Here is a 22,879-nt window from a genome sequence, read left to right on the forward strand (position 1 = left end):
CACTACAGGACGCACGAGATGACCTGTATTTATTTATTTGTAATGTTATTATTAATTTGTGTATTCAGTGTTTATTCTATGTATCTAATAAAAGGTAATGTTTACAGAGAGCATATTATGTCGTCGCCTTCTTCACAGCCACTGAAGTGCTGCAATGTTGGAACTGTTAAATGCATGAACGATGAAGATTGGAGAACAGAACTATTCAATCACTCTAGCAGTTCACCGCGAAACGTGGCGCAATCACTTGCAATTCCGAAATAGAGCGAAAAAAGAAGGGAAAAGAAAGGAAGGCGACAGCAAAGCTCCAATAAAATCGCCTGCTCTCATCAAACGAGCCAGCAGCGTCGTGAGAATGTTTTTGAAGTTTGAAGACTGACGAATATATACGAGTCATAACTTATAGGCCGCTCTATATGTTTCTACATGCCTGTTACTCGTACTACATATTAGATAAAGAAATACGCGACGCTTAGACTGCAATAATATAGTATATAAGAAAACGACGCAACATGTTTCACGCTAACATTTTTTGTAGACTACTTCAGTGCTTCAAAAAACCAGCTGCGAAATCTTTGGCAGTTTCATGGGCCCTCTGTCAGACATAGAATGTAGCAGTTTCGGCTAGCAAATGCATGCAAGTACGCAATCAGCCTTTCACGAAGCGCTCGACAACACTTACATCGCGATTTCAGGTTCAATACACGGTTTGCGCAGCGACATGGGAAGATGGCTCACAATCATTGTGCTGACGGCAATATTCCTTGCTCATCACGCAAGTGCTGTTTCGCTTGGTCTTGCGATTGGTCTTGCGATTTGTCATTGTGTGGTCTTCGAAGATGTACTCTTGCTTTTTCCCTTTGTTTAACTTATGTACAAAACAATGATGCGATGGCCCGCGAGGTGTGGAATGTTTAGAGAACTCTGTCGGCGTGCTTGAATGAAAATACAGGAATGTGGTCGAAGCGCACATTCTGGTAATTGTTCTCTACCCGCAAGGTGCACCTACTGGACTAGTGTTCTTGGGGATAATGTACCTCTGTCCGTTTATAAGATACACTAGGATATCACGTTGGGTCTGTTGGTACACCATACTATAATGAGATTAGGTATATAGCGCACCCTACACAGTAGATAAGAGCGACACAGCACTGCATCGATGTTTACCGCCGACTGTGTCTGTCAGTCGCTCCTGTGTCCTGCTGTCCCGGTGCTCCGAATGTAAGCAATTCAGGAAGATGCATTGCTGCATATCTCGGTGCACCGAATCAAAACAGCTTGAATTATTAACAAAAACGCCCTTAATGTAAAATTATTACGGATAAGATTATATTTAATTTTAAAGTCTCTTGGAACTCTTTTAACAAGCTGTACGGAATTATAGGTGCGAGTACTACGCAGCCACGGGAACAATCCCTGAATAAATTATGTTGCCTAAGAGTTTCCAGTGTTAAGAATAGTCGTAAGCGACTTACACTATTGGCAGTCGTTTGCATAGACAACATTAGGTTTATATTTCTTGAAATGTGTTTTATACCTTGTTTATTTATGATATTCGCAGGTAAGTTGCCGCAAACAGCGGGGAACAAAAAGGCATTCCCGATCAGGTTAGTGAGTAAAGTTATTCACGAGGATTTTCTTTAGAGCACTTCTTTGTGCATGAAGGCATGTCAGTCAAAACATGCAGCACTTTTATAACACTTATGCAACATGGAACACTCCTTCGGTCCGTCACATCATGGAACACTTTTTGTGGGCACTTGCGTTGGGAGGAAAAGCTTTAGTTTATTTCTCGCACCGTTGTCTATTTTATCTTCGTGACCAAGTCTTCGTGCACGTTGGCACTTAACACGCGCACGTTGCTTTTCTACGTGCATCGCATAAAGCACTATAGTATGAAGCTGTGTTTCGTAATGTTCTGGTATATTTAAACTTTCGCTTTGTTGTGAATTCCACTTTTATTCAAGATACAGCATGCACAGAGCATTTTTTTTTTACTTTAGGCAGCGCAAGATAGCCAGAACTGCTGAATTTTCGGGGTTCGAGATAAAAAATACGTTCAATTTGTCTTACTAGGTGGTGGCGCTACAGAGTTAATAGCAATGCAGGAAGCACTCACTCTATTCGTTTGCATATATTTGCAGATTTATAAGTCTTGTGTTTTCATGTACTTTGTGAGAAGTGTATTGAACTGGAAAACGGTTTAAGCCTGCTGCATCTAGACCCCCTAATTGAAGCTTTTTAGAAATCACCACTTTCTTTTTGTTTTCTGTAGCACTACCACGTTGAAGAAATTCTTTCACCCGGCTTTTAGTTTGACGTAAGCAACTTCAACGCTTATCGCGCACAATCTTAATCGACAAATGTTTTCACGCATTAACTCGAAGTGCACAAATTTCACAAAGAGATTATATCGAAAAAAACGAAAGCTACAACATGCATTGCTAACCGCAGCGCCATGTGTTGTCATTTTTATGTACGTTCTTGTAGTCTTGGTGCTATTTGGTATCTCAATACGACTGATGGACTTACCCGAAAAACCTCCCTGCTGTAATGAATAAAATTCGGCTAGGCGAACTAGTGTAATACTCTGGGTCATGTCGAAGGAATTGGGCTACGTAGTCAAGTATTTGTTAGAGTCAAGCATACGACACATTCTTTCTGAAAATAGAAACAGGGGCCATATTCACAAAGCTTTTGTTTTGTAATTTCACTTTGCCATTGGCTGGCAACCTGGCAACCATGATATAAATGGCATCCGGATTGGCTAAAAATTTTTTACAAGAAATTCTAGCGTAAGAAGTTTTTGTGAATTCGGGCCCAGACTCACGACAATGCTTATCGTATCTCTTCCAGAGTGCGGGCGTTCGGAACCATTAGGTCGCATCATCAACGGAGAAAAAATGAACAAGTTGCAAATACCATGGATTGTAAGGAACATAGCGTATGCTTTATCAGTCTAACAAAATGTATATTTTTTTCGGATTAGAACTGCCGTGTATCAAAGAATAATTCACGGCAGCCTGACATAATATCCCGGTTTGCATTCCAAAAATAGCAGAACGTAATAACACAGAACAATTTCGCTTTTTATCCTTAATCGCCTTTTTAACCCATTAATAAACCCATTATGACCCATATAAAACTAGCGATGCAATTTTCATCATAATTTGTAAACGATGAAAGAAAAACGCAAATATTACCTCTGCAAAACTATCGTGAAATATCTATTGGTTCTCAAGGTACAATGGTGTACTTAATCTAGTACACTGGCGCATGGGGTTTTAATGGCGAAGACACTATCTATCGCGCTCCCACCTCCTCGTTTGAAATTTTTGGAAGCACCCATTTTCGAGGCACAAAGTGGCCTTGCACTGCTCACATCACCATGGTGCTCGGGCTTGACAAGAGCGGCATCGCAGCTGCTTTACGATTCTTTCGTGGTAGCGACTGTTACTATACACCATCGGCGTCCAAACACGCCGACATCCTGAGCGCGGCTAAGTGTCCTTAACATTGCTATTACTATGAAACCAATTTGAGGTAATATTGTTGCAGACTTTGCTAACCTTCAATAACCGCAGACGTCGTTCACGGCGAAAGCATTGGGGTTGTCGTCATCACCTACCTACTCATCCGTATCCAAACAGGTTCTAGCAACACAATATCAATGTCTTCTTCTACGTTTTTTTCACTCTCAACTGCATCCAGAGCATCGCGCAAGTAACCAAATGGCTTTCCTTTCGAAGAAAAACTCTGTGTTCATGCTGAAACACAACTGAACAAGGACGAACTTATAACGTAGCCTGAGCGCGCGCAAAAATGATGACTGCTCCTGTTGTTCTACTATCAGCGGTACTTTTAGCACGTGTGTTTACATTTGTTTACCATTACTTCACAGACTTATCAGTTGTGCAGTATTAGTTTAGTATCACGAGGTGACAGTGTGTCAAAGCATGTTGAATGTTATTTCCGGATCTCACATTTCTTCCTTTAGGTTTACGTCAGCACAACCTTAAGAGACGAGAACGGCCAAGATCAGATGCTACGCTGTGGTGGAAGCATTTTAACAAACAAGGTCATATTAACAGCGGCACACTGTTTGAAGCTTCCGTGAGTAACAGGCATGCTTGACTGGAATTGTACGCAACCTTTCATGAAATCTATGAGCAAAATGATTTTCTTTCGCAGTAATAGTACGCTCTGGCAATGGTTCAGTTATTTTACCTGGGAACTAATATTTTATTACTGCAACGGCTCGACGATATAGCTCGAGTACAACGGGAATGACAAACTGTGAACGGTGAATCGCGTGAGTGCTGCGCGTGGTGTGAATCGTGAAAGGAAAGAAGAGAAAGGAGAACGACACACGGCTCTTTGTTTTCGTTTGCTCTTCTTAGAGGTAACTGTTTACTTGTCTTCGTTTCCTTGCCTTGAGCCTCGGGCTTTTTAAGCTCACTCGAAATACATTTTGTTCTTGTACATGCATAGACAGCCTTGCCACTAGGCTAGAATATTCGGTGGCGCTTATGAATGATTACCTTATCTTAAAAATTGAACGACGCGCATTGCTTTTGCAACATAAACGGTGAAGGAGCAAGAGGGCTACTTTTGTTTGACGATGGTTATTGAGGCTGTGTGTCATGTACCCCGTCTTTTCTCGTCACCAGTGACGTGCCGATGGGGAACGCATTCTATTTGCCGAAACAAGTACAATTTCTAAATAGAAACGTGTAGCTTGTCACATTTCGAATCCAGCGTAAAATTCGTTAAACTTCCTGCACAATAACAATGCGGGCGTCACCGAATACTTATACGAATGTGTTCTGTAAGTTGTATGTATTGCTTTTCAAAGTATTACAATAGAACAATGCAATGTCATTCGTTGCCAAGGTTGTTTGATCTATGTAATTACGAACCTTTGCATTTTTCCTTCCCATAAACGGAAGGAAATAATTTCAGTCAGCGACATTAAACTAGTTAATATGAATTTTGTAGACACGCATTATTCGCACAACCAAGATAATGTAGAAAAGTTCCTATGTTTTGCAAAAGATTATGCTCCTATTTTCCCATTGATGTGTAGTAAAAAAAATCCTGTATGTGGAAGCCTGCAAAAATAACTTGGACACATATTGCATATGCATTTTTAATAGTTGATGGAGGTTCTTTTCAAATGGAATAAATTGCCTTGTTTGCCTGAAGAAGCGGAAGATTTTAATCAGGTGTCATTCGTCTAACATGTAAAAAATGACATTGTCATTCACAAGCACGTATAATTTGTACTAATTAGATAACGTCATGCATAAATTCCGGAAAAAAATTTCAATAGTCTGTTAACCATTTTTTGTAAACAACATCTAAAGAAGATATTTTGGTATGAGTAAGACCAATGTAAAATTTCCCAGTCTCTTACTAATGAAAACGAGAAATTTGTGGCTGCTACAGCATTCATTTGTTTAGGTCAGAGAACAGCGGCGAGGACTAAGGGGCTCAAGCTGCGCGACTACTTCAACAATTTATTTATTTTATTAAGCCGGAGGCACTGTTATACAAGTATTACACAAATGATTAGTTGGAACTAACATTCTGTTAGAATTACAAAAGAAAAGTGTAAGGGAGCGTAAACAGAGTATAGAAAAGTTGTTCATCAATTGATGACAGTGATGTCGTGGGGAAGGCTCAGTTAGTTGTTGTGGACTTGGTCAAAGTGAGAGGCTAAAAAAAGTTTCTGATGGTCGCGTTCAATATCGACATTGCAATGTGCAAACACTTGTAAACGTGCGAAGTATCTTTCGATGGAAGGCTCGCGATTAGGTGAAGTAAAATAAATTTCGCAGAATAACAAAGTGCTTGCGATGTGACGAGACAAATTGGAGGAATGAAATGTTGGTCTTGCATGAATGCAAAGAATAAAACCATTGATACAATTTTTGACTACGTCAAGCTGATTACTAAGGTTTCGTTGGTGTAACTTATCTGGCCGATGCATATTTTACTTTAGATATGACGACTCGCTTAGATGGTAGCAAATAGCCGAGTGTCAGTGCATGCCGACAATTGCAAGATAATTTAAGGCTTCTTTCACACTTGGAAAGCGAAAAGAGAGCGAAAAGGCTAAAGCGGGGCGAATTGTTTTCCGCGCATGTCTAAAATGTTACAGTTGCTTTGCAATCGCCGCCGCCAATTTCACATGTACCTACTGTGGGTACATTTGTCCGCGTGGTGGCGCTCGTCACCACACCATTCTAAGCCGTGTGTTTATTCATTGCCCCATCTCTCATCAAAAGGAGTGATATTGCGTAACTTCACCTCTAGTCTGCTCCTTTCTTTAGCTCTAATCACGGAAGAGGAAGAAAAAAGTTTCAATACATTTACCTAGTTGTCTCAATGTGCACAAGCACCAGCTAAGGAGCGAATGCCCTGGTATCGGTGGTGGTGGATTCGCCCATCCTGTGAAAAAGCGTCAGAAGTTTAGAAACGCCAACGCTTTGCTGCTGCCCGTGCTAATACCCAGCTCCTCGGTACTCTTCATCCAAACCTGGCTATTCTAGGGCAGATCTTTGTCGATACTGTGAGTTGTATCATACATAACTGGGTGGTATTTTTGTACGCCGATGCGCATCACCACTGACACCTTGACCGCAATTCATTAAATTGTGACCGGAAGTTTATATGCTACTGAAGCTTCCGGTTAAGCTGAAAGCCTTGTCGTTTGGTCCAACACCGCTCGGTCTGTCCGCCTTTTTGTCCGCGCACTTCGGTAGTGACACGAGTGGATTTCCTGATTTTTTTCTCCCCTTCCGTCCATTTCGAGGCTGAGTGTGAACTTAGCGTTAGAGTTTCGTTTGCGGATGAAATGATGCACTGTTAACATGGGCTCACTAAAGTAGGTCACTATTAGAAATGGTGATGCCAAGAGACCAAGAGGTATGGAATATTTTATTCAACATAAGGCCAGTACTATTACTTCAAATTATTTACTTCTAGGTACAGTTTTAGGCATACAAACATTGATTACAAATTTTATAAAATGCTACATATGAGGGAACTCGCAATTAATATTAGACAATATACTGATAAGTACGAACCTACCAAATTACAGTGTTTCAACTAATCTTTATTGAAATTTTTAAATATATTTCTGACTGAGTTTCATGTATTTTGCGAAATATTTTATTTGTTTCTTGTTGCCCCGTGCTGAATTTCTAACACGTACTCTCAAAATTCTGACTGACTGAATAAACTTTAGTAAGGAGCACAGTTTAAGCCATTTTTATATCCCATACCTTATGGCATACCTCATGCATAATAAAAAACTTTTTTTGCAATGAAGTGAACGTAGCTTGGTTGACGCCACCGTCTACTACAACACAAGCGAAGCCTCGGGAGGACATAAGGCTCCAGTGCATCGAGTTATTATGCACCCCAAATACAAAGAAATCAACCAAGGATACGACATTGCTTTGATGAGTGTAAGTTGGAGCACGGATGTTTGTTCGTACCAATTTTCCTTGATAAATATTGCAGATTCTGGGGGCCATGACTGCTAAACTTTGTTAGAAGTATGTAAAATTATTTGGGTGGGTATTATGAGTGCGGCTGTATTGAGCGTCTAAGGCATGCAACATAAAAGAAAACGCCGGAATAAATTTTTACAATTTGTTACCATATGCAAAAAATTCTGCCTGTAATAGTTGCTGTGAGTCCGCACTAAACGATTTCCAGCCTTCTCGAGGTTAGGTAGAGAATTGGTTACATTATGTGAGCGTCTTACTAGCGCGGTATCTTTTATACTTATGATTTTTTCGTGCTCTCAATAAAAGAAAATGTAATACAGAAGTGTTTAACAAAAATATAAACATATGTTCATAAGTAGAGGGAAAGGACGGGTGTAAGTACAGTCAATAAAAGTGCACATAAGGAGAAGCAAATTCATACACGGAATAAGCCCTACGCCGGGGGCGGTATTTCCGGGTGATCACTTTAAGCGATGGTTTCACTTTCGCAAGATTTCGCGAGACTCATGCCACGAGACACTACGAGAGCTTCTCTGTCGCGTTAGCACGACTCATCCGTGCACGCGTCAAGTGTTGCCTGTCGCAATGTGTCGCCAAAGTGTAAATATCTTCGAAAGTATTCGTCCTTGAATATGTTCTCAGCTTTATACCTTGACACTGTTTGCGACAGTAGGTATCACACTAATAAAGAGAGCAGAAAAGAACTGTTGTGTTGTTTTTTAATAGGCTAAATATTCACTTTTGTCATCCCACTGTGCTGCTCTTTCTCTCCATCTCACTATTCACAGTAGAAACTAGGGGTTTGGGAGAGCCCTGGATTCATTTAGCCTATTCGCACCAAGTCGAAAATTGCATGTTATAACATTCGGTAAAAGTGTAAAAGAGAGAACACAGACAAAGATGACGAGAAAGCCATGCAATATTGCAATGCCTCTATACACTAAATTATCTAGTGAAAATGCATCTGATGTTCGTCGCGAGGCGTCGTAGGCTTTTATTTTGTCCAGAGCTTTTACGTGGGCTTTTTATGTAATGTATTAAGCCATGAGCTCCCGTGATTCTAGTTACATAAGTTGCACAACATCCTGCAGGTTTTCGTAAAGGGTCAAGTGCTCGAAAAAAGAATTTGTGCTATCATTGCACTGTTATTGCTCAAATTTCGCCGAAAGTTTGCTGTATGTACTCGTGTTTGAGGTGAAAGTTGGTGGTGCGTCCATTACACGGTGAAAAAGACACAACATTTATTTCCGTAAATATTTCCGGTGGTACGTGGCTTTATTGAACTACAGTACTCGCTTGCACTGCCTTTGGTTATTCTTGGTTATTCCCGAAACGCGTCACCTTCCGGCTGGAATAAATGGCGACGCCCCACCGCCCCGTGATGGCACACAATAGATAACACTGACAACCTTATAAAAATCAAGGTGCGGCTTATATACGGGTACTTTTTAAACATACTTTTGTAGATTTTTTAAAAGGTTTTGGGTGCGACTTTTACACGGGTGTGGCCATTACGTGAGTATATACGGTAATTTCTGAGTCTCCGTCATTCAGTGTCACGCTTGGCACGGTTAACTGCCTGGTTTCTAATAAAAAAGTGCAAAGTTGCCTTCGTTTATGGAGATGCAAGCTGTTGCTGCTGCGATGGCGCGAATATAAACTTGCATCACCGCTTGCCAAGAGCAGCTGGAGGACGTAGCCGGTCATCGAGGGTTGCCGCTTGTTCCAGACAAGCGGCTAGCATGAAACAACCTTCTATGACGAGCTGCTTTCTACAGCTGGGGTCAGGCGGCGAAACAAGTTTATGCGCTCACCATCAGAGCAGCAGCTTCCATCTCCACTAACGAAGACAACGTTGCACTTTTTTCTGTATAATCAGTCAATTGACCGTGCCAAGTGTGCCACTGAACCACGTAGATTCCAAAATTTGAGCAACATTTGAGCAATAACAGTGCAACCGTAAGTGTAATTTTTTTTCGATCACTTTAATTAAAATCTGCATGTCCCTGTACAAGTATCGCAATGCTCTCCGCACACAATTCGTGCACATATGACTGAGCTTGCAATGAAACTACCTATACTTTTAGTCCTCTTATGAATTTCAAACATACTACGTCTTCGACTGGCAGTGAATTCATAATAAAGTTGCACGCATATGCTCTAAAATTAGGAGTAGATTTTGTCTTTTGCAAGACGACACATAAAATCGATTAGAGCTCTGGCTTTAGGATTCAAGAAAAGGTGGTTTGTTGGCTCTGTGCATAGAACCAGTCGTGAGAACATATTTGTTTGTATCCTTAAATAATGTGCAGAACAATAAGTCTAAAAAACAAGACATAATTTTCGCCTCTGATGCTTTCTGGCCGTTGCAAGGGCAATACATTGCAGTAACAAGAGTTTTTGAAGCGCTGCATGGAGTCAGACGGCTGTGTTTATTTAGTTATTGCTGCGATCTCTCTCTTATGATTAACATTATTGTAGAGAAAAGTAAGGGCCGAATTTCGCTTGGAAAAGTCCCCATTCATCATCATCATCATCATCAGCCTTTATTTATGTCCACTACAGGACGAAGGCCTCTCTCTGCGATCTGTAACTACCCCTGTCTTGCGCTAGCTGATTCCAACTTGCACCTGCAAATTTCCTAACCTCATCACCCTACCTAGCTTTATGCCGTCCTCGACTGCGCTTCTCTTCTCTTGGTATCCACTCTGTCACTCTAATAAACCATCGGTTATTCACCCTACGCATTACATGGCCTGCCCAGCTCCATTTCTTTCTCTTAGGTCAACTAGAATATCGGCCATCATCGTTTGTTCCGTGACCAACACCGCTCTCTTCCTGTCTCTTAACATTAGGCCTAACATTTTTCGTTCCATCGCTCTTTGTGCAGTCCTTAACTTGTTCTCGAGCAACTGAAGTCCCCATTACTTCCCCCTTCATTCAACACATAGATTTTGATGATTTAGTTTCGTTTTGTTTTTCTTCTATGATGATCCTCGTAGAACACAGTCATTGTCTTCTACTGAGTTTTCAACATGATCCGTTGTGTTAACTATCACTGCAGCACACCAGCACACACGAATATTAAGTAGCATTGCTTTTTACAATCAGTGTTCCTATCAGTTTCGAGTGAACCGCAATGAGATAGAGTTTTTTTTTTTTTCATTCTTGATCTTTCGCCGATGCCTATGACGCTTACGTGTTCTTGAACTTGTCACCCTTGATGAACTTGTGACATCACTCTTCTATAGTTCTGGGCAGGACCATTTGGGTTATAAGAATGTTCCACGCGGTTCTGCGCAAGTCCAATTTGAGATTCCTTCTTCCCTGTGAATTTCTTGGTTGTAACAACCTTGATTTGTGATTTGGTGGAGGTTACTTCACTCGCCACTGCGACAGTCTTGGGAATGGGTGTGTTCACCGAAGGAACTTTCACAATCCGTGTGCTTCTCCGCTTTCTCGTCTGTAGCTCACGTGGCAAGTTGCAGCGTTGAGCAGCACAAACGGCACATTCCTGTGTCTATATATTCTTGCATTTGTTTATTTTGGATTATTCAAAATAGCTCATCGTGAAACTTCGCGCTAAATAAACGGGGACACAGAATGCAAAGTTTCATGACGAATCAGTTCGAGCTAGGCCTGCTCGCAGTGATAAAATATCCTTGATTTCATTCCTCTGCGCTCATGTGGGCACAGCTGGGCGTTCTGTACATCTGAATATCTGTGATACCTTGGCGCCTTGGAGTTGCGTCTATGCTTGAGGTCTATATCTGTCAGAAAACCTTTAGGTTTACCAAAGTTTTCCAGTTTTTCGGTTGCAGAAATCTCTTCCGTTAAGTAAGCCTGGATTTTGCTGTCACCTTGACGTCATTGTCACGTATACACGATCTTGGCGATAGTTGAAGACGTGAATGAGAGGTTACATCCTGTAGTTCCGGCTTTTTTGTGAAGTTTAATTACCGTATCACCCTTTCTGCTGTGGGAACAGAATTTGCCTTCTTCCGCATTGTTCAAAGCTTAGCTGAGAGGTAGAGGCGTGTAGGGATGTGTGCACACTTTCTTTGAGAGTGAAGACACAATGACAAGATGGTGGAGACATAAGCAGAAAGCGCATTCCTTCCACTACCTCTGTCACGGTCTGTTTTCACATTATTTCCACTTGATACTCTCGAACCTTGAACTTGTTGGCGATTTTAAGTTCTCTTCCATATGTTAGGAAAATCTCACGTTCGTAACTTTCATATTTATGTATCTCAGCTGTGAATTTTGTCACTATATACAGTATCTTCTAGTTCTTTATCGATTCCCCTCAGTTAGTGGTATTTATTAACGTGCGATGAAGGTTCTGCAGCTCACGTAATAATCGCCTCTCCGAATGGGAAAGACCTTCAACGCTTGTGATGGCAGTCGTAGTGGTCCTGTGTACCACGCGCTACGTTACAAACAAGGCCTCTGTGATTCGCTTCAATTACAGTACATGAATATCATCACTGGTCGGCTGAGTCATTCCGGATAAAATGGTCGCAACCTGATTATCGGGGGATGTGTTGTTACCGAGCGGCCGCGTTTCCATTTGTACCGCTTGAAAATTCTTGAAGCACGTTGCAACCTACATACACTCCCGGTAGACTAAGGCTTACGAACACAGCACAGCAAATCATTTCACATGGGTTGTGAGCGTTTATGTAATGCGAATGGTGCGAAGCAAGACGATCCTTGACGCGCAACCAGTTAGACAGTTTTGGACATTCTAACTGTGTGACACTCACACAACAAATATTTCCGGAACACGTGCAAGAGGTGCTCAAATTAGCATTGCTCATCAACCAAAAGCAGCATTGGTCGTCATAAAGCTTGCATATCAATAAAGAACGCTTCCAGCTTGCGAGCAAGTTGATGTTTTTGTTGTTTTTTTTTTTGTTTTTTTAATCTATAGCTGGCGGATCCACTTCGTTATGACCGATACGTGAGGCCTATCTGCTTACCGAAGAAAACTAGACCACTTGCCGGAAGGCCTGTTATGGCTGCAGGCTGGGGATACACAAATCCAGGTAAATAGAGACAATATCGCCTAGTCTCAAAGCGATAAAACCATATTGTTCTTATGCGAAATTTCAAGACAGATTGAAGCTGTTCAAATGAATTCATATTTACCACAAACAAAAGAAAACAAGAAAATAAAAGTACAAACGACCTGAATGCTGCCTTCCAACTCAAAGTTTAGAGAAAACATGTGTGAGCTAGGTGTCTGTGACCCCGCTGAAACTCTGAACACCAGTCTACGGGGTTTTACGTAACAAGGACTGGCTGCATGTGCCTTGTGATTTTGTCAGCTTTTGGGCTGGACCCCCCTCCACCATTTTTTCCTTCCTTGCGTGGGTCCGAGTTTTTGGTTGGTTCCTTTATAGTTAATCGACACATGTTTTCAATAAACGTTTAGTTGAAAGGCAGTGCTAATACATTTCCTAGGCTTCCTTGTTCGTGAGTTTTTTGTGTGTTAGATGGACAAATCGTTGCTCAGAATATAGTTACGTTTACTTATATAGAATCGTTGACCCGGCTACATTTAAAACGCGAACCTTCTAGAGTGAGGCAAGCTTAGCAGAACACTTTGAAAAATTATCACGCATTGCAGGGGATTTTATTGGGCTTAGTGAAGTTGGAAGAGCTGGTCAGGCTTATACAGTGATCACTAATAGACACCTCCATTGCTACAGAGATGTTCCAAGCAACTGAACAGGGGGTAGAATTTCTAATTCATCACGACATAGCGGGCAACATTGATGAATTCTACAAGGATAATGAGGAGGTTGCCATCGTTGTAATAAAGCTCAGCAGGAGATATATTTAAAGGTAGTGCCAGCCTACGCTCCAACCTCCCGTCGTGAGGACGAAGATTTAGAACACTTTTGGGAAGATGTAAAATTAGCACTGAGGTGCAAACTCAGCCTACTGTAGTCATTTGCGACTTCAATGCAAAAGTGGGGAAAATACAGGCTGGGGAACAAGCAAGTGCCAATTATGGCATCGATTGTAGGAATAATAGAGGAGACATGGTGGTAGAACTTGCGGAATTTAATACTCAGAATAATGAATACCTTTCTCAGGAAGAGCAGTAACAGTAAGTAGACCTGCTAAAGACCTAATGGAGAAACCACAAACGAAATAAATTCATTACTTTCTGCAGATCACAACATAATCTAGGATGTTGAAGTCTTAGGTAAGGTAAAGGGCAGTGATCATGTTGTTACGCGAAGGACGAGTCAATTAGACGTGCAACTATTTACAGATTATATTTACAACAACGGTTGCAGCGCTGACGGCTTCGATTCATAGCGCAAGCCCAGTTCGTTCTTCATCTTTTCTCGGGTGATGGCGCCCGCGCGCCTCATTCAAACACCAAGTACAACACGGGTGTAGCATAATCCTCCGGCGGCAAAAGTGACGTCTCGAAGCGTCACTCGGAGCGTCATCACTGGGAGGGTGATACTGCTACAGTCGTGTATCGTGCGCGATGCCACTGAACTGGGAAGCGGATGGGGCATCAGGGTCGATCTCGTTGGTGACGGGAGTGACGACACGAAGCACTCGGTATGGGATTCTGTAGCGAGACAGTTTTTCAGACAGGCCGACCTGAAGCGCCGGAGACCATAGAAGCACGAAAGAACCAGGCGGGAAGTGCACGTCTCGGCGTCGCCGGTCGCACAACCGCCTATGACTCTCTTAGGAGTTCAGATGGCAGTCACAGGCAAGTTCTCTTGCGTGTGCAGTGCAGGTGATGACGTGAAGTGCATATTCACTGGTCAGTACCGCGTTAACAGGGAAGGTTGTCTCGAGGGGCAGTGCTGGTTCTTGGCCGAACAGAAGGAAAAATGGGGAATAACCGGCTGTGTCGTGGCGCGAGGAATTAAAATCAAACGTGACAAACGGTAAAGCGCGGTCTCTGTCAGTGCGGTCTGAAGAGATATTTCGCGAGCATGTCTGTGAGAGTGTGATCGAGACGCTCCGTGAGGCCATTTGTATGCGGGTGGTATGACGGGGATAGCTTGTGCATCGTTTCACATGACTGCAATATGTCTGGGATACCTTTTGACAGGAATGTCCGACCACGGTTTGTGAGAAGTCGCACAGATAGTAAGGTTCAGGATTGCTCTCAATTTGAAGAGAGAAAGATCGAAATTAGTCATGAAGGAACATGGCAACCAAGATGCAGCCAGGGTTAAAGCAGGCGAATTCAGGCTGTTGCTCACAAACATGCAGCTTTAAAACAGGAAGACGAAGATAACATAGAGGTAATCAATTAAACCGTAATTAAATTGATTTCGGAAGCAGTAATTGAATACTTGTTGTATATCAGCGTTTGGACTAGCGAGCGAAGACGAGGAGAGCGAAGTGGCGCACCAAGGAATCTGAGCTCGTGACCACACAGCCACCTTGCAACGTCCTAAAATGCAATAAAAGGCACTTTACAATACTGGCGACGAGGGAACGCGACCCCACGAAGCAAGTTTTCCTGGAAGGCGATGCCTAAAGGCAAGATACCAGAATTTGTGCCCGGCACCGACTGGTCGTCGTGGGTAGAGCGCCTGGAGTTCTACTATGAAGCCAACGACATCGTCGAATCTTCCAAGAAGCGAGCGGTTCTGCTCACCCTGTGCGGTGAGCAAACCTACGTGACGCTTAGGGCCCTGGTTGCACCACGGAAGCCTTCTGAGGTGGACTTGGTGGACATCAAGTTACTGAGCCAGCACTGCGACCCCCGGCCATCTGAGTTCCTTGGACGATATCGCTTCCAGAAACGGGACCAGCTCGCTAATGAATGGGTCAAAGTCTATGTGACAGCTCTGCGAACTTTGGCAAAGGACTGCAATTTTGGCAACGCAGACATCACGACGGTGGGTCCTGATACGTCGGGTGGAAACGCGGAACTGCAGTCTCAACCAGGGAGTACAAGGCTTCCTTTGGAAATTATGCTACGAGACAGATTGGTATGTGGGATCCACGATTCTCATGTTCAACAACGGTTGCTAGCTGAAGATAAGCTAACGTTTAAGAAAGCGTACGAGCTCGTTTTGACTGCTGAATCAGCAAGGGATCAGCAGAGACAGATCAGCAGAGACAGACAGGCCGAGAGAGAGAGAGAGAAAAAGGTAAAGGAAAGACAGGGAGGTTAACCAGAGGTTATCTCCGGTTGGCTACCCTGTACCGGGGGAGGGGTAAAGGGATTCGAAAGGAGAGAGAGATAAAAATAAGGGAAAATAAAGAATAAACAAAGAGGAAGGAAACAAGAAAATCACACACGCACACAAAACAGAACTGTTTCCGTGGGCACTGTCATGAAGTCCGCGAAGGCGTTCTCGTGTTGCATAGTCTGAACGTTCCGTCCTAAGTAACACAATGCAGAGTCACAATTTGTCACTGAGTCCGGTGTCTTTCAAGTAACGCAGCAGTGCCTTCAGGGCGGCTCGCGCCGTTGTTTGTGTAGGCCAGTTTCCAAGGATGTTCCTTTCTGTTATTGGGCGTTTGTCCAGTTGATCTATTGTCGCTGAGAGAGCTGCTCTCTGCGGGTTGAAACGAGGGCACTCACAAAGAAGGTGTGCGATTGTTTCGTTGCACCCGCAGGATTCACAAAGTGGGCTATTGGCCATTCCGATACGAAAGGAGTACGCATTTGAAAATGCTACTCCAAGCCACAGACGGATTAGAAGTGTGCAGTCCCGTCGTGGAAGGTCGAATGGAATACGAAGCTGTAAATTAGGGTCCAGGGCATGAAGGCGTGCACTTGTGAAATCGGAGGAATTCCATTGCATCAATGTTAGGTCACGCGCAAGCACGGAAAGTTTTTTCGCTGCGTCGGCTCTCGAAAGAGGAATGGCAACGCTGTTGACACCGTCATGGGCAGATCGGGCCGCTGCGTCCGCTCGGTCATTGCCATGTATGCCACAGTGACTAGGCAACCACTGATATATTATATTGTGCCCTTCATCAACTATGCGATGGTGTACTTGTCTTATCTCTGCTACGAGCTGCTCATGTGATCCATGGCACAGTGCTGAGAGTAAACTCTGGAGGGCTGCCTTGGAGTCACAGAAGATTGACCATGGATGGGGTGGTTCCTCCAGAATGAAATGAAGAGCCGCACGGAGGGCTACCAGTTCAGCAGCTGTTGTTGATGAGACATGTGACGTCTTTAGCTGCATCTTGACGGATCTTGCTGGAATCACCACTGCGGCAGCTGAACTTGTAGGTGTGATTCAGCCATCGACATAAACATGTACGCGGCCACTGTGAACCTCATGTAAAAGTCCTAACGTGGCCTGTTTCAGGGCAGATGACGGCATGTGAGCTTTCTTTGTGATTCCTGGGATGGTGAGGCGTATGTCAGGTTTGTGCAGGCACCATAACGGTGAGGATGGTCTTGCTGCAGGCATGTAGTTCGATGGCAACGAGGTATGATTGGCTGCAATTATACGACTGAAAGTTGTGTGTGGCCTTTCTGTAAGTAACGATGCAAGATGGTGGGAAGGTAGTCGGGCAACGTGCCGAATATGCGCCCTGATGGCGTCGGTGGCTAAGTACGTTGATATTGGGTGGTCTCGTGCTATGACAATCGTTGCCGCCGTAGACGCACACTTCGGAAGACCGAGACACGTCCTTAGGGCTTGAGCTTGTAGTCCCTGGAGTACACGCAGGTTTGTTTTGCAGGTGTTGCCTAGCACCGGGAGGCTGTATCTTGCGAAACCGAGGAATAAGGCACTATAAAGCTGCAGCATTGACCGCACCGATGTGCCCCATGATTTTCCACCGAGGAAGTTAAGGAGGTGTGTTATGGTCGTTAACCTCTTCTTTAGGTATGAAACGTGCGGGCTCCATGAAAGGTCGCGGTCGATAATTACCCCTAAAAAGCGGTGTTTCCATGCGTTTGCAATTGTTTGCCCATTGACACTTACAGAGTAAGGCCTCATTGCCTTCCGAGTGAATGTAACAAGGCAGCATTTCTCTGAAGACAGCTCCAAGTTCTGTTTTCGTAAGTACAGTGATGTTAACGTAGCTGCCTTTTGTAGCCTTGCTCGTACCTGCAGTCGTGTTACAGCAGACGCCCAGATGCAGATATCGTCAGCATAGATTGATATTCCAACGGTGTTGGGCAAGCATCTGACTAGGCCAACGAGCACTAAGTTGAATAGTGTCGGGCTCAACACCCCACTTTGTGGTACTCCACGGAATGTTTGGTGGTGAGTCGTGGCGCCATCCTCGGTCATCACGAAGAAATGTCTGTCGGTCAGATAGCTGCATAGCCACTGAAAAGTGCGGCCACCAATTCCGGCTTCAATCAGAGCCTCTATAATGGCATAATGTGCAACGTTATCGTAGGCGCCTTTTATGTCAAGGAACAATGCCGCAGTGAGTCGTTTGAGACGTTTTTGATGTTGAACAAATGTGACCAAATCGATGACATTATCTATGGATGAGCGCCCACGCCGGAAGCCAGCCATAGCATCTGGGTACACATTGTATTTCTCCAGGTACCGTTCCAGGCGCGTCAAAACCATTTTTTCCTTTATTTTTCCGATGCAGCTGGCCAGAGCGATGGGGCGGTACGATGACAAATCTAACGGTGATTTACCTGGTTTGAGAAGTGGTACCAAGCGGCTGCATTTCCATTCACGTGGAACCACACCATTGCGCCAAGACTCGTTGTAATGGTTTAACAGCACGAGTTGCGCCTTCTGGCCAAGATTGCCGAGCACCGTATAGGTAACGCCGTCTGGCCCAGGTGACGAAGAGCGCCTGCAAGTCGCCAGGGCCGCATCAAGCTCCTCCATCGAAAACATGACATCCATACGGGAGTCCCGGGACGCAGGAGTGACACATGGTGTAAGTGCACATTGGGGCTGCAAGCCAGCAAGTCTTGAACAAAATTCTTCAGCAATCTGAATCTCTCTGCAACCTTGGTGCAAAGCGAGAGATTTGAAAGGAACACGCTGTTGCGGTGATACGCGAAGTCCACGCACGGTCCTCCATATCTGAGATAAGCGCTGACGTGGATCCAACGACTCACAGAATCGTTTCCATTTTTGAGATTGGAGTGCATCTATGCGCCGCTGAATCTTCTTTTGCATTCGCCTTGCCTCTCTGAGATCATGGATGGATTTAGTTCTCCTGTATCTTCTTTCAGCCCGCCGGCGAATGGCTCGTAATCGCTGCAATTCGGCTTCAAATTCTTCATATTTCGGGAACGGCTGAAAACCGCGCGTAGTCTCTTTCATGGCTTTTTGAATTTCGTGTTCCAGACTAGAATGGTTTCCTTCCTGACATACTTCCTCCATGTGTGACCGAAACGCTGACCAGTCAATTCGTTGGAGAGTCGTGGAGGAGTATTTCAATAATCCCTTGATCTTCAGATACGTGGGAATATGGTCGCTGCCATGTGATTCGATATCTGAGAACCATTGCACTTTTCTTTCAAGACGCCGAGAGATCAGGGTCAAATCTAGGCAGCTGCTGTATGTAATCCCTCGTAAATATGTTGAACTACCATCGTTGAGGCAATAAAGGTCGTGCTGTGTTGCAAAGGATACAAGCCTCTTTCCCGTAGAGTCCATCTTCAGACTTCCCCAAAGCGGATGGTGAGCATTAAAATCTCCAGTGAGGATCGTAGGGCCGGGTGCCGTGGATAACACGTCGTGCAGTCGTTTTGAGTCGAAGCGACTTGAAGGAGCAATGTAGGCAGCGACGAGAGTGAACGTAAGTTTCTTCGTCTTTACGATTAAACAAACGTACTGGTTGGTGTCGTGAGGTGGGATTAGGTGCAACACGTACGTCAGTTCACATCTTATATATACAATCACCTTGCTCACATCACCACAGGTAGAGGACATGAATTCTTCATATCCAGAAATGCGGATGGCATTTTGAACGTTCGGTTCACAAATTACGAGGATGGGAAAACGGTTTTCGAAGACAAAGTGTCTAAAATCTGAAATTCTTGATTTGAGGCCCCGGGCATTCCACTGCAACGGAGAGGCTTTCTTGACTTCCTTGTGGAATGGCAGCGAGGAGCGGGCCATAGTGCTGTACGAAGCTTTCAAGCACTGGAGTCAACGTGTCCAGTAGTTGCAGAGCGCTGCGAGCAGCCGGAGTATCCATGTTTGTCAGTAGTAGACGCATGACATTCGTGAGCGACTTCAGCATAGCAATCACTTGCAAATCCTTGTCTCGGATGTGGTCAACTGCAGCGACGTTGGACTGCAAGTGGCGAGTCATATGCTGTGGCTCTGGTGTCTGGCATGTCTTCGGCAGCGCTGGCCACTCCTCACTTGAAGAGGTATCAACATCATGGCTGCTTTTTTCGCTGACATTCGTGCTCTTATTGGAGACAGATGGAGCAGGAGGCGGCGCTGCAGGACGTGTCATCTCCCTCGAACCTGAAGAGGATTTCGTGGACTTTCCTTTTCGGGAGCGATGTCGCCTTATTGCAGCAGAAGCATCTCTGTGTGATGATCCGTCTCTGGCCATTTTCCTCAAGATTTTCTGCTCGTTCTTTTGACGTGGACAGTCTTTTGAGGATGCAGCGTGCGATCCTTGACAATTTGTGCACTTGAGCTCCGTTGCACGGCAGGTGTCAGCGTCGTGTTGCTCGGAATATCGTGGGCATACCGTTGAATTTCGGCAGACAGCACTCACGTGTCCAAGTCTTTGACATCTTCTGCACCGAAGTGGTTTTGGTACGAAAGGCCGTACCACATGACGAAAGTGTCCGACCTTTACGTGCGATGGTAGGCAGTCACCTTTAAAGTCGAGTTTTACACAGCTCGAGTTGCCAAGGCGCCGAGCTTGCAGTAAGGCAATACCATCTGTCGCAGGTTTGATTAAAATTGGCAGGTCGCTGTCGCTAATCGATGTATCAATATCGTAAACCACACCAGCCGTGGTTTCGTAGTCTTGACGAAGACCGTTCGTTACAGCAACAGCAACAGGCCGAAAAGTTTGATATACATCATCAGAATGTTCGCGAGGGCTCTACAAGCAAGGCGCATCAGTCCTTCCGATGCTTAGCAGATCATAAGGCCGACAAGTGCTACTTCAAGGATGCTACGTGTAATTTCTGCCGCAAAAAGAGTCTCATCGCGAAAGCTTGCCTGTCGAAATAGGCTAAACCACCGAAGTACCAAGGAAGTCATTGTTTAGAGGAGGGCGAAGTTTTAGAAGAACTGGAAGGCGGCCTCCTTACTGTTTTTCACACAGGACTAGAGATGACAACCACAGCTAGGTTCGTCATGACAGTACGACTGTCTGGTCAGCCACTCAAGATGGAAGTAGGCTCGGGAGCAGCGTTTTCTATAATAAGTGGAGCGACGTTCGCTCGCGTCTGACCTGACGATGCCCCGGTGTTAAGAGAACGCAAGCTCGCTTTACGGACATGGTCGGGAGAATGTTTGGACATCCAAGGCTCCGTGCTTATCAATGTATCTTTCAACAACAACAAAGCACAGCTACCCTTGCTCGTGGCTGGAGGAGTTGGAGCCAGCTTCTTAGGAAGAAATTGATTGGAAAAACTGGGCATTACGCTGCATGGACTCAACAATCTCGCGGAAACAACAATCGACGCTACATTAGCCAAGTTCTCTGGGGTGTTCGATGAAGCTCTCACTGGATATTCAGGGCCACCTGTAAGCATTGAACTTGCTGAAGGCGCGACACCGAAGTTTTTGAAGTGCCGGAAAGTGCCATTTGCTTTGCGAGATGCCGTATGTCGAGAACTCGACAAACTCCAGGCTCAAGGCATAATTGAGCTAATCTCCGCGTGTGATTGATTGGGCGACGCCAGTGGTCATCGTGAGGAAGAAGAATGGATCCTTACGATTGTGTGGGAATTAAAGGAGCACAGTAAACGCAAGCATCAAGCCAACGGCGTATCCTTTGCCAACGGCAGCTGAGCTGCTTGCAACTCTACGAGGAGGACAGATCTTTTCAAAGATCTCCTTTAGTATTGCATAAAATATTCATTAAGATTATTTCCAACAAAATCAAGGCAACACTTCATTTCATTCAACTAAGAAAACAGGCTGGCTTCAGGAAAAAGAACATTCTATACTGGATCACGTCCTATCATCAATCAGTTATTTCAGAAAGCTGTGAAGTACAGTCAACCTCTCTATAATGCTTCCATAGATTACGAAAAGGAATTTGAGTCAGTAGAGATACCAGCAGTTATGAAAGCATTGCGTAATCACAAAGTGCAGGAGGCATGCGTGAATACTTTGTCAAATACTAACAAAATTCCACAGCTACCTTGCTTCTCAACAAGAAAACTAGAAACCTACCTACCAAGAAAGGCGTTCAACATAGAGACATCTCTCCAACGCTATTCACTGCATACTTAGTATAAATATTCATGCTTTTAAACTGGGTAGGCTTAGGAGCAAGAATAAGTTTCTAATATCTCAACAACTTTCGGTTTGCAGATGACATTGTCCTGTTCAGCAACACTGGGGAGGAATCACAACAAATTATTAGTACCTTAACTGAAAGAAAGTAAGAGTACAGTTGAAGAATTATATGCAGAAGACAAAAGTAATGTTTAAGAGCCTGGCAAACATACAAGAATTCATCAATCATAAGCCTGTTTTTATGTTCATTGTAGGACGAAGGCATCTACCACAAATCTCCAATTACCCCTGAGTTGGGCTAGCTGATTCGAACTTGCGCCTGAAAATTTCCTTATTTCATCACGCCATCTATGTTTCTACCGTTTTCGACTGCCCTTGGCTCCCCTGGGCACCCATTCTGCAATTGTTATGGTACAACGGCTATATACTCTACTCATTGATAGCCTTCCAAGCTCCACTTTGCCTCCTATTGTCATCTAGAACATCAGCTATCCACATTTGCTCTCTCACCCACGCCAATGCTTTCCTGTCTCTTAGCTTTACCTCTAACACCTTTCATCCCATTTCCGTTTGCGCCCTTCATAAGTTGTTCTCGAGCCTCTTTGCTAACCTCCAAGTTTCTATATCATATATTAGCACCGGTAGACTGCAATGATTGTACACTTTTCTTTTCAACGACAGCGGTAAGCTCCCAGTCAGGGTTTCGCAGTGCCTGTCGTATGTAACTCCAATGCATTTTTATACTTATCACAATTTTTTTCTCGTGATCAGGGTGCTCTGAAAGTATTTGAACTAGATAAACGTACTCCTCCACGGACACTATCCACGGACACGGGATAGTGTCCGTGGAGGAGTCGTTGAAAAGAAAAGTGTACAATCATTGCAGTCTCCCGGTGCTAATATATGATATAGAAACTTGGAGGTTAGCAAAGAGGCTCGAGAACAACTTACGAAGCGCGCAAACGG

The 22,879-nt window shown here is 44.1% G+C and overlaps 1 protein-coding gene across 1 annotated transcript; it reads left to right on the forward strand.

The window, feature by feature from the left end:
• Positions 1-2,874: 2,874 nt before the first annotated feature.
• Positions 2,875-12,586, forward strand: LOC125939945 (trypsin-7-like). Its single transcript, XM_049655505.1, has 4 exons — positions 2,875-2,930; positions 3,998-4,113; positions 7,337-7,475; positions 12,457-12,586. The coding sequence occupies exons 1-4, from the start codon at positions 2,904-2,906 to the stop codon at positions 12,577-12,579; spliced, it is 405 nt and encodes a 134-aa protein (XP_049511462.1). The 5' UTR covers positions 2,875-2,903; the 3' UTR covers positions 12,580-12,586.
• The last annotated feature ends 10,293 nt before the right edge of the window (positions 12,587-22,879 follow it).

This window comes from Dermacentor silvarum, chromosome 9 (genome assembly GCF_013339745.2).
Source record: "Dermacentor silvarum isolate Dsil-2018 chromosome 9, BIME_Dsil_1.4, whole genome shotgun sequence".
In the NCBI taxonomy this organism is placed as follows: domain Eukaryota; kingdom Metazoa; phylum Arthropoda; class Arachnida; order Ixodida; family Ixodidae; genus Dermacentor; species Dermacentor silvarum.

Coding starts and splice junctions, on each gene's coding strand:
- LOC125939945 (XM_049655505.1), top strand. CDS start 2,904: ATGAACAAGTTGCAAATACCATGGATT. Junction 2,931..3,997: donor AGTTGCAAATACCATGGATT/GTAAGGAACATA, acceptor TTCTTCCTTTAG/GTTTACGTCAGCACAACCTT. Junction 4,114..7,336: donor GCACACTGTTTGAAGCTTCC/GTGAGTAACAGG, acceptor TTTGCAATGAAG/TGAACGTAGCTTGGTTGACG.